The sequence below is a fragment of the Salvelinus fontinalis genome, chromosome 11 (assembly GCF_029448725.1).
Source record: "Salvelinus fontinalis isolate EN_2023a chromosome 11, ASM2944872v1, whole genome shotgun sequence".
Lineage (NCBI taxonomy): Eukaryota > Metazoa > Chordata > Actinopteri > Salmoniformes > Salmonidae > Salvelinus > Salvelinus fontinalis.
This window is the reverse complement of record NC_074675.1, coordinates 26,076,286-26,088,271: the sequence shown is the minus strand read 5'-3', so window position 1 is coordinate 26,088,271 and position 11,986 is coordinate 26,076,286. Positions and strand designations below refer to the sequence as shown.

General features: G+C 46.9%; 1 protein-coding gene across 1 annotated transcript; it reads right to left on the bottom strand.

Annotated features, from left to right (window-relative positions):
- Positions 1-607: 607 nt before the first annotated feature.
- Positions 608-11,026, bottom strand: LOC129865376 (prosaposin receptor GPR37-like). Its single transcript, XM_055938124.1, has 2 exons — positions 9,079-11,026; positions 608-2,272 (listed from the first exon to the last, which is right to left on the bottom strand). Exons 1-2 carry the CDS (start codon positions 10,189-10,191, stop codon positions 1,457-1,459), a joined length of 1,929 nt encoding a protein of 642 aa, XP_055794099.1. The 5' UTR covers positions 10,192-11,026; the 3' UTR covers positions 608-1,456.
- Positions 11,027-11,986: the final 960 nt, after the last annotated feature.

Sequence of the window (11,986 nt, the reverse complement as noted above, 5' to 3'; positions counted from 1 at the left end):
TACACTTGGCCATTTAGAATACGTTACTGTCCGAAAAGACACAGAGACAGTGGCCCTGACTCTGACACTAACAGAAGGGCACGACAGAGTATGAAAGCAAGGAAAGGTGTTTGGCAGTGCAGAGTTGTATGCAGAAATCAACTACGACGATTACAGTAATATTAATGCGCATTAAAAGAAAACAATGACAATATGCTTGTAATATCCTCATATTCCTCCTCCATATCCTTCCTTCTTTCCTTCTCTATATATCTTTCCTTCACTAGAGTGACAGAGTGTGTAGTATACAGTATGTACAGTCCAGTGTGTGAGTAAGGCGTGTGTGAACTGAATCGTGAGTGCAGAGTTTGAGTGAGGGGTGGCGTGAGTATGTCCGGTCCAACCCAGTCCACTCCAGTCAAGTATTCGGAGTCCACTCCAGCCTAGCCAAGTCCAGCCCAGCCACGCCTAGTCCACTCCACTGAGTCCCTTTCAGCTCAACACAGTCCAGTATAGTCTGGTGTCGAGTGTCTGGCTTTGTCCATTCATGTCTGGTCCCAGTTCAGACCACTGGGTTTGTGTACTGGGTTGGAGCACAGTATGTGTATTGGAGTTGTAGTGCAGTTGGATTGTTGTGCAGTTGTCTCGGCAGTATGGCTGTTTAGATGTTACTTGCTCCCTGCGGATGTAGTCCTGGCACTTTTTTCCCTGCTAGTGTGTAGTTATATACAGTGGTTGTGTAATAGTATACTGTACAATAGTTGTGTGGCCCTAGCACCCAGTTTGTCAGTCGTGTAGCTAATTGGGTAGTAGCCTCCTGTGGTTTTGTACTGTTGGTGTACAGGTATGTAATCTAAGCAGTTTGATCCTGCTTGTGAAATGTTGTATAGTACTATAGTTGTAAAGGTTTGCAGTCTTAGCAGTTTACTCTGCAGGTGTGAAGTTGTACAGTTTTGTGTGCTAGTATGTTTGTATAGTCCTGCAGGTGTGTAGCTGTGTAGTCATTAAAGTTCCAATGCAGCTGTTTTTTTCTCAATATCAAATCATTTCTGGGTAACAATTAAGTAAATAACTGTGATTGTTTTCAATTAAAATGGTCCTAAAAGAATCAAAAACAGCTTCTTCGCAAATAACAATTTCTCAAGCAAGAATTTTGCCAAAATTGTGTGGGAATGGTCTGAGTGGGGAGGGGGAAACTGAAAACTAGCTGTTTTTGGCATAGATGTTTGTAACTCTCTTTCTTATTGGTCTAACTCATTTACTGCCTGGTGATGCCACCAGGCAGGCCAAAACTCCTTCCCACCAAAGAAGGCTGAATTTCAGGCGGTCTTTTCAAAAGGCTCTGATACTAAAGGGGCATTATCATCATTTTCACAGTATTATACCAACCTCATAGTGTGGAAATATACACTGAATATAAAACATAGGAAAATCACGTTTTTGACTGCACTGGACCTTTAACAGTAGCTGTGTGGTTTTAACAGTTGGACCCTGCGGGAGTGTAGTTGCTGAGCTCTCTGCGTATGGTGCTGAAGGGCGACAGCTCCAGCTCTGTGGTACACTCATGTTCATTATCATCACTAGCCGTGCCTGAGGAGTGGGCATGGTTACAGCAGCAGCAACAACAACAGTCCAGGAAGGCCCTGCCTAGTGGACGACATAACAACAGGAGCAACACAGGCGTCACAGCCGCCCGGCAGAACAACAACAGCTGTGACAGGAGGTGTAAGACCGCCATGGTCCGCTCCGGCACGCCCGCCGCCATGTATGCCGATACGATGTTACAGATGTTCTCCGGGACCACGCAGGCGCCGTAGACTATGGCGAGCGCCACGACGGTGCAGTTCATCTGACTTTCTAGGCGTATCTGCTTCTTGTTGCCGCGGACGGAGGCCTGCTCGGCGCGGCGGATCTTGCGGGCGGTGACGAGGGAACAGCCGATGGTGAAGAGCGTAGGGAGGCAGAAGTAACAGCCGAAGCACCACCAGAGCCGCGCGCCCTCGTAGGTGAGACCCAGGACGTAGAGCGTATCTGGGAGCGATGTCGAGATGCGCACCACACAGCGCTCCGTTGGGGGGTCATCTGGGAGGGCGGGGTCCTCGGTGACCAGCTGGCGGATCAGGAGCTCAGGGAGAGCCAACAGGAGAGCTCCGATCCAGATGACGGCGAGCTTGGCTGTGGTGGAGGTGCAGTTCTCGATCATCTCGTAATACATCTGGACATTGGTGGCTGCGCGGAACCGGTCAATGCACAGGGCGCACAGGGTGAACGTGGTCACACCTAGAGATGCCACCTGGGGACAAATACAGGGAGAAATGGTTAGTGGTTTATCACAACGACAAATGGTTTATCAGAATGTTGAATCATCTGACAGTATACACCAAATAGACCTTTTAAATTTGACTTTCACAAAGTCGACAACACAATTCTTAGAAATCTGACAGAGGTCTCTGACAGAGTCTTTCCTTGAATTGAAAGAATGCATCACACTGAAAAAAAATAGCCAAATTCTAAGCCTCTCAAAGCTTAGAAAATACATCATTCAGAACCAAGTCTCTGTTCTGCTTTGGTTTGAGTCTGAAAGACTGAGGCACAGCAAGGAACCTGGAACATATTCCTCACCAGCTGGAATCACTTTGACTGCAGTTACTACAGGGAAAACTAACTGTGGCCAGACCCAGACGCTATAGTCTGTATGGTCCTGCGCTGTGATTACTGCTGCTGCAGTTTACTACATAAACAGTAAAGCTGTGGAGATTTCTCTCTCTCACCCACTCCCTCTTCTCGTTACCTCACTCTCCTTCTCTCATCTCTCTCTACCCTCTCTCATGCACTCTCTCTCGCTTGCTCTCTGTCCTCTCTCTCTCTCCTTCCCCACTCCCTCTCCCCTCTCCCTTCCTCTCTTCTTCTCTCTATCTGTTAATTAGACTAGTGTTTCCCAGATGTCCCTGGGAGGCCACAGAGGCTACAGCCTTCTAAACAGTAACATCCTGCAGAGATAGAGATAGAGAGGAGCACCACACATGAACTATGGATCTCTGCCAAAGCTGCTACTGTTCTAATGAAGTAGAGCCAAAAGAGTACAACACTGGTTCAGCCATTAGAGAGACGTATGAAAGGAAAGTAAATACCTGCATGCTATTGTACAGTATGCTCCGGTAGACTTCAAAGGAGCATAACATGATTTCCCCCCCGTGTTAATATTAAAACAGTAAAACTGGCAAAACCAAAAACGTGTATACCTTGTAAACAAGATCCCTCTTCCATGGTGACTACTGGTGACCTTCAGCCTGTGCAGGTCGTACAGTGTGATTGGTTGATTTAATTACACCTAGAGGGCTTCCTGCATCCTGGCCAACCGTGCACCTTGGCATCTGTGTGCCAGGTACCTGCCTTTGAGCCCTACTCTGCTTTGTACACTCGCACAGGTGCCAACATGGTGAATAGAGCCTGAACACTAGGCTGGAGACAAGTCAAACTAAACACTGTCACACAGACCGGGTGATTTCTTTGATCAGATCTCACAGAGCAGGAGAGAGAGAGGGATCAGAATAGGACAAGCCCAGCTTTGTACAGATACAGTGGGGAGAACAAGTATTTGATACACTGCCGATTTTGCAGGTTTTCCTACTTACAAAGCATGTAGAGGTCTGTAATTTTTATCATAGGTAAACTTCAACTGTGAGAGACGGAATCTAAAACAAAAATCCAGAAAATCACATTGTATGATTTTTAAGTAATTAATTTGCATTTTATTGCATGACATAAGTATTTGATCACCTACCAACCAGTAAGAATTCCGGCTCTCACAGACCTGTTAGTTTTTCTTTAAGAAGCCCTCCTGTTCTCCACTCATTACCTGTATTAACTGCACCTGTTTGAACTCGTTACCTGTATAAAAGACACCTGTCCACACGCTCAATCAAACAGACTCCAACCTCTCCACAATGGCCAAGACCAGAGAGCTGTGTAAGGACATCAGGGATAAAATTGTAGACCTGCACAAGGCTGGGATGAGCTACAGGACAATAGGCAAGCAGCTTGGTGAGAAGGCAACAACTGTTGGCGCAATTATTAGAAAATGGAAGAAGTTCAAGATGACGGTCAATCACCCTCGGACTGGGGCTCCATGCAAGATATCACCTCGTGGGGCATCAATGATCATGAGGAAGGTGAGGGATCAGCCCAGAACTACACGGCAGGACCTGGTCAATGACCTGAAGAGAGCTGGGACCACAGTCTCAAAGAAAACCATTAGTAACACACTACGCCGTCATGGATTAAAATCCTGCAGCGCACGCAAGGTCCCCCTGCTCAAGCCAGCGCATGTCCAGGCCCGTCTGAAGTTTGCCAATGACCATCTGGATGATCCAGAGGAGGAATGGGAGAAGGTCATGTGGTCTGATGAGAGAAAAATATAACTTTTTGGTCTAAACTCCACTCGCTGTGTTTGGAGGAAGAAGAAGGATGAGTACAACCCCAAGAACCCATCCCAACCGTGAAGCATGGAGGTGGAAACATCATTCTTTGGGGCTGCTTTTCTGCAAAGGGGACAGGACGACTGCACCGTATTGAGGGGAGGATGGATGGGGCCATGTATCGCGAGATCTTGGCCAACAACCTCCTTCCCTCAGTAAGAGCATTGAAGATGGGTCGTGGCTGGGTCTTCCAGCATGACAACGACCCGAAACACACAGCCAGGGCAACTAAGGAGTGGCTCCGTAAGAAGCATCTCAAGGTCCTGGAGTGGTCTAGCCAGTCTCCAGACCTGAACCCAATAGAAAATCTTTGGAGGGAGCTGAAATTCCGTATTGCCCAGCGACAGCCCCGAAACCTGAAGGATCTGGAGAAGGTCTGTATGGAGGAGTGGGCCAAAATCTCTGCTGCAGTGTGTGCAAACCTGGTCAAGAACTACAGGAAATGTATGATCTCTGTAATTGCAAACAAAGGTTTCTGTACCAAATATTAAGTTCTGCTTTTCTGATGTATCAAATACTTATGTCATGCAATAAAATGCAAAGGAATTACTTAAAAATCATACAATGTGATTTTCTGGATTTTTGTTTTAGATTCCGTCTCTCACAGTTGAAGTGTACCTATGATAAAAATTACAGACCTCTACATGCTTTGTAAGTAGGAAAACCTGCAAAATCGGCAGTGTATCAAATACTTGTTCTCCCCACTGTATGTAGATCAAAGATATGGGCCAATGGCCATGGTGCTGGAGCTAACGTTGCTTAACTGAAAGCTGTGTGTGTGTGTTTGTGTGCGTGTGTGTGTGTGTATGCGTGATTATTCCTTTCGCTAGCCTAATTATTCCTGCAACAGCCTGACATCTTTATAATGATTAACAGGCCAATTTGGCAGACACCCTCTCCGTGTAAATGACCCCTGTCACGTCTGCCTTGTCTGTGGCCATGCTGACAGTCTGTACAGCACCATTGTGTCTGTCTCAGTTACTTGTATTGTGCAGCAGGTAATAGAGATATTTCCCTTGTTGCTGGTTTAATAATGGCCCACATATTCCCTGATTAAGCTCCTCTGAGCAGTTGCCTTCAAAACCCATGTTAATAGTTGGAGTATAATGGCGACTGAGCGGCCATGTTGGATCCTGAGCGGCTGTCGTGGTAATGACTCTTATCTATTGATAAATGGTGCAATGCTCACGAATGTACACACACATACAGGCACAGAAACACACACACTGAGCACATGAATAAGCTGAAGACAAAGGCTATTACAGTTCAGGTCTGTTACAGGCTGACTGCGTCTGTCCCTCTCTCCCTCCCTCTCTTGCTCCTTCCCCAGACCATAACTCCAACAGGAGAAGCCTAGTCCCCCGGCTGCCACTCTGCCACGGGGATCATCAGTCTCTCTGTACAGTCAGGCAATGGATCGTCACAGAGACAGGCTGGCAGACAGGGCTAGATCTGGACCTGAGCATCATGCAGTCACTACTCTTGTGACTCCATGACGTAGCCTCTGAACTGTAACACTGATTTAATGTTCACTGTTTTAGCTCTGTGTGTGATACGGCTACCCTAGGTTACTGTTGAGATGAAGCTCATGGTAAATGTCTATTTACAAGTGGACATTACAGTTCTATTCTACACTGGCTGTGCATACACACGATTCACACAGTTATAAATGAGTCAACATTTCATTTCTGCTTCTATAATCATTTTGTGAATTTTTGTTTGATTCTCTCTGGGTTGTGACGTTGTTATGTATCTATGTGGTATATCGCTCAGCAAACTACGCATCTACTCATCCTGTAGCTACAAATAGCCTGAATGGGATAATTATCACCCATCATCCATTATTTACAAATCCTAATTATATACACTGAATCATTAACATATATTCCAATGAACTACCATGTACGTGCCGGTCAGACCGCATGAGTAATGAGTAATAGAGGGGCAGACAATGTGCTATTGGGCGGAGTGGTGTGTGTGTGTATATGTGTGTTGGAAGAAGTATATACGTGTATGTGGGAGTGTGTGTGTGAGAGTCCTTCCCCTAATCACAGTGAGCACGTGCAGAGAGAGAGGATCGCCGTGGGTAACGATCGGTGGAGGGCAGGCCATCCCACCCATCTGGATTCTCAGCACGCCCTGCTACCGTGTGTGTGAGTGTGTGAGAGTTTCTGCGTGTGTAGGTGAGTGTGCATTCGTGTGTGTGTGAGAGAGAGTTTCTGCGTGTGTAGGTGAGTGTGCATTCGTGTGTGTGTGAGAGAGAGTTTCTGCGTGTGTAGGTGAGTGTGCATTTGTGTGTGCGTGTGTGTGTGTGAGAGAGAGAGAGAGAGAGAGAGAGAGAGAGAGAGAGAGAGAGAGAGAGAGAGAGAGAGAGAGAGAGAGAGAGAGAGAGAGAGAGAGAGGGAGCGAGAGAGAGAGAGAGAGAGAAAGGGAGTGTCTAGGTGTGTGTGAGATTTAGTGTGTGTTTGAGATTCTGTGCATGTGTGTCCATAAGTGAGAGAGATTGAGCCTCTGTATGTGTGTGTGATTGAGTCTGTGCATGTGCGCGCCCACGTACATGTGTGTCAGGGTGATGAATGTCTAGCTATTAACACCAATCCCAGCACAATGCAGTCCTCCACCTCCGACCTCAATGGCTCCCAGTAGAACGTCCATTCCCTGCAGCAGACTGGGATGAGTTTATCTCCCCGCAGACAGCAGCACCTCAGCCTCCCAGTCTCTCTCTGTCTGAGAACGGACAAAGCTTCTGGAGAGAACCCATCTATGCCTATCTGAGCCGCACTGTTCCCACTGAACTTATAGAAGCAATATCTTCACTATTCACTACTGGCTGTGGCTGTTGATATAGCCTACGCTGCAGATGTTAGCCAGGGACGTGATTCACATAACACCACTCGTGACGCACAAGGGCCTCTTCCACTCGGCTTCCCTCCTTCGAGCTCTGCACATCACTGGAGAATTGACCACATACACATACTCACACACACCACATGACCAGGCCACAGAAGCTATGCACACCAAAGAGAGATCCTCCCATCAGTGTCAGAGGGACTGTCCATGTCTCAGTGGAATACTGTAGCAGCTCTCCTCCTCTCCTAGCTGTCTGTATCTAATGCATTATCATCACCATGTCAGCTGGGCTCATATCTACCGTCTGGGCTCTGGGGATTGGAATATGGGTTTATGGACGTGTATGAGTGCGTGTCTGTGTGGTCATGTATGTGCGTGTGTCTTCGTCTGTGAGTCTGTCTGATTGCGTCTGCACACACATCCGTGTGTGGGTGTGTGCGTGCGGGTGTGTGTCATGAGCCAGCGGGCAACGCAGCCCGAGGCTTCCACTCCTCCCAGTGGAGTGTTCTCTCCCACATCCTGCCTGCGGAGCGACATTACTCCCCACTTAACCCACATACAGTCACAGTGGATCAGCTCGGCACTGCACAGGGCTGAGGACACACAGGGCTGAGGACACACAGGGCTGAGGACACGCACGGACACACACATGCACACGCATGGCCGGGCGACACACATGCATGCACTGACGCATGCAGGGACTCATGGGCATGCATGCCTACAATTCACAAACGTGCCTGCAGGCACTCACCCACACGCACGGACCCCAACCTCCACACACACACACACACACACACACACACACACACACACACACACACACACACACACACACACACACACACACACACACACACACACACACACACACACACACACACACACACACACACACACACACGCACACGAGCCATACGGTCTACTGACACCTTCTTCAAGCACTCCTCACCCTACACCTAGTGCTCTACTTCCAACTCATGTTGCTCTGCAGCAGCAAACCCAATATCCTCCGACAGTTTCACTGCTACACTGTACAATGAGATAAGGAGTTGTGGGAATACGAAACTGGTTTTAACCCAACGGCCTTACAAAGGAAAGGCATGACTGCACACACACACACACACACACACACAGGTTGAACATTGCATCACACTGATACCCACCCAGGGTAAAGTGAGATGGCTATAAACTGGGTGTGGTGTTTTGTGATTTACTTAGTACCCTTGTATATGTAGGTGAGAAAGACAGAGATATCATACTGTAGTAGATAGGCACAGAGCTGTGTGTGTGAGAGAGTGAGAGAGATAGAGGGAGAGATCAAGAGAGAGAGACAGAGAGAGACAGAGAGAGAGAGAGAGAGAAAAGGAGAGACACAGAAGTGGGACAAAAAAAAGGGAGATAGAGGGAAGGATTAAGTGTGTGGGTGGAGGGAGGCCACTTCTCTCCAGCAGCCAGCAGGTCACACTGGGTGTCATAATGAGAAGAGGTAACATCTGATCTTGGTGGGAACTCATCTTGTTTATTATTGTGCCGATGGAGGCTAATCCCCTGTTAGGGTGAAATGGATTAGTGTCATGTTCACTGTGATAGGCGTTTCTATCACAACTTGTTCTGAATATGACAATACTGTATTATAAATACCTAATACACAATGCAATACTATTTGAAATTGTGCCTATGCCAAGAGAAGTGTTCAGATGCCCCAAGCCCCATCTTCCACCAATATAAGGAGAAAATCTGTAGTAGAATAGAATAAAATAAAATTGAATACCTCCAGATATGGCACGATTTTACAGGTGAATTCTCCCAGTAGCCAGGACTTAGTCAACTCATGGAAAATGACGAGGGGCAGACAAAAGAAGACGACTACAAAATCCCAGATGGCCAGGTTAGCTATGAGAGAGTTGGAGATACTCTTCATATAGTAGTTCTGACACACGATGCACAGTATGGCTATGTTCCCTGCTATCCCAGCGAGGAAAATGACGGCAGAAACGCCCGTGATAGCGTACGCGCCAAAGGTTTCACTTGTCACAGGGTAAAATGGGTTTTTGATTTCGCTTCCAAAATCTGCTGTGTTGGGAGGGGTCATTGGAGTGGCATCCCACGGGTTTTCCTCGCGGTAAGTAAACATCTCGTTTCCCCTGGTGAAGAGGTCGAGGGGTAGGTCGGTAGAGGTGAGAGCTAGGGGCTTGGGTATTGGCTCCCATGGAGAGAGAGGGGGGCCCAGCCCGTCCACTGCGCTCTGCGCCTGAGATAAAGCCATTGAGCTTTTGTTCAACAATTTTCTCCTCCTCTCCCTCTTAAACGCCTTCTTCTGCTCGTCTTTTGTGCCTCTCTTGCGTCTGTCGCTGTCCAGTAGTCCCCCGCGTTGCTGGCCCATTGCTGGGGGCTTAGTGGTATTGTATCCACCTGCCATCCCCATGGCAGCGGCCGCGCCGATCTCACTATTCAACTTTCTCCTCTTGTGGCGGCGCACCAGGTCCCTGTGCGGGGTCACGGAGTAATCCCCCAGTGTCAGTGTTCTGTTGGAGTGGTGTTGTTTTAATCCTACATGTCTATGCTTGGTTTCATCCTGAATTACGCGCATCCTTCTCACAGAAGTAGAATGAAAATGTTCCATCCATGTTTGAAGAGTCTGTTTGGAGTAGGACGTACCTGTAGCGTGTCCCCCGGAGCGAGTGCTGTCGTAGACTGTGTTTTGGGGACGCTCTCTGATGGCTGTGTGAGCGGTCCTGTGTGTTGCTGTGGCGTTAAGCCCATAATAACCCCCCGCTGTTTCTCTAGTTCGTATGTCGCCATTATTTCTGAGAGATAAGACATGTGCATTCCCCAACAACACACACAGAGTCCTCAGCATCAGAGTCCGCATGGTCCAGATCATAGCGCAGACAGATATATCCTCCTCAGAAAGCCATCCTTATCTCAGTGAAGAGAATAAACTCCCGTTCAGTCTACACCCATAATAACAAAAATTACACTAAACTTAAACCCTCAACGTATATCCCAAACATCTTATAGGGTTTGCAAACTTTTGGCTCATATCCAAATTCAGCGCACTGTGTTTGGCCTCCGCCGTGCTGTTGTTCTGTACAAGTCAGCCGCCACCTCCTCCTGTGAGATGTATTTTGTCAAGTAGAAAGTGCCATGCCTTACCGAACGAGATATCCCTGCAAGGTCCTCATGGCACCACATGCCGCTAGCAAACTCATTTTACAGCGACAACATGGTCACATGCATCTCATCTCCATAAACAGCAGATCACCGGACTTTCCTTTTTGAGCCGAATAGGCTGCACTGGCTGTGGTTGGGTCTGGCTGAGACTCACAGGCTGTGAGGCGCTGCTGCTGTGTCCTGCTGTGTGTTTGTTACACAGTTGCGAGCTGAGAGAGAAGAGAGGCGCGGCTCTGGCTGGCTCTCCCTGTCCGCTCGGTGGAGCACCGAGGTGAGCTGGGTGTCTCGGGAAGGAATGTGGAGGAAAATGGACTCCCCTGGCGGCTAACCCTGATCTGTCACTCCGCATCCATCAGATCCTGCCTCCAGACTACCGCCACTGGCAGCCAACCACGCCCGATGACGCGCACGCGATAAATATATTACCATCATATTACACATTGCGTTATCGCCGTATACTGACACCGCCACCCACCACTTTCTCCATGGTGTAATATAATATTTGGGGTTTAAACTATTCTGATGTCTATTTGCTCGATATCAGTTATTGTGCAAAACATCTGCAGTAGCCTAGTAGCCTACAGGATATGTATACACATCCCAGCTAGCACATACATTTCGACAACCATATGTTTCTTAGATCTTGGTGAAAGCATGGTTGTCCAATGGTTATTTTGCAAACAACCTTTCTGGGAATGGTGCAGGATAGTTGCTTTGCTTTGGAACATTCTCAGCACATTTAAGGAACTTGACAAAAAAAATTAAGGAATTTTCTTGGTATTTCATTATGTTAACAGAATGTTTCCTAAAAGTTCAACCATGGTTACATTTCATTTAAATTCTGGTAATGTTCTAGGAACGTCCTCCAACTGGTTCCAAGAACCTTAAGAAACAACGTTCTTCTGTGGAAATTTCAGCACTTCAGCATAACATTTCATTCAGATTTTCTAGTGGTTCTATTTAAAGTCATGTTCTCAAATTGTTCCGAGATCTTTAAGAAAACTCTCCATAAAAAAACACAAGAAAACTTTAGTGACGTTCAGAGAACGTTCTAAACATTTGATTTAAAAGCATACATTCTGTTCTCAAATGTTAAGAAAACGTTCCATAAAAAAACACAAGAATACTTTAGTAATATTCAGAGAACGTTCTAAGAATGTTATTTAAAAATATATACATTCTGTTCTCAGCATCAACAAAACGAACTCTCTTGTTAAGTGTATTCAGGTGTGTTGGCCGAGCCCACTAATTGGCCACGCCTGATCTTAATGTTAGTGATCTTAGTGTTTCCTTTGAAATGGGGTCTGTTTGAATAGACTAAAATGAACAGCTTTGTATGCGTAAAAAAACATGGCATGCTAACTCCATTCTGGTGGCGCTGTGGACTAATTCTATGAATAGACAACAGCAGCTTATAGGTTCTCACAAATCTCGTAGATGCTGTGTCACAATAAAAAATAAAAAAATGTGTTTGCATGATTAATGCACAATGATATGAATGTCCA

Coding starts and splice junctions, on each gene's coding strand:
- LOC129865376 (XM_055938124.1), bottom strand. CDS start 10,191: ATGATCTGGACCATGCGGACTCTGATGCTGAGGACTCTGTGTGTGTTG. Junction 2,273..9,078: donor AAATCGTGCCATATCTGGAG/GTATTCAATTTT, acceptor ATTTGTCCCCAG/GTGGCATCTCTAGGTGTGAC.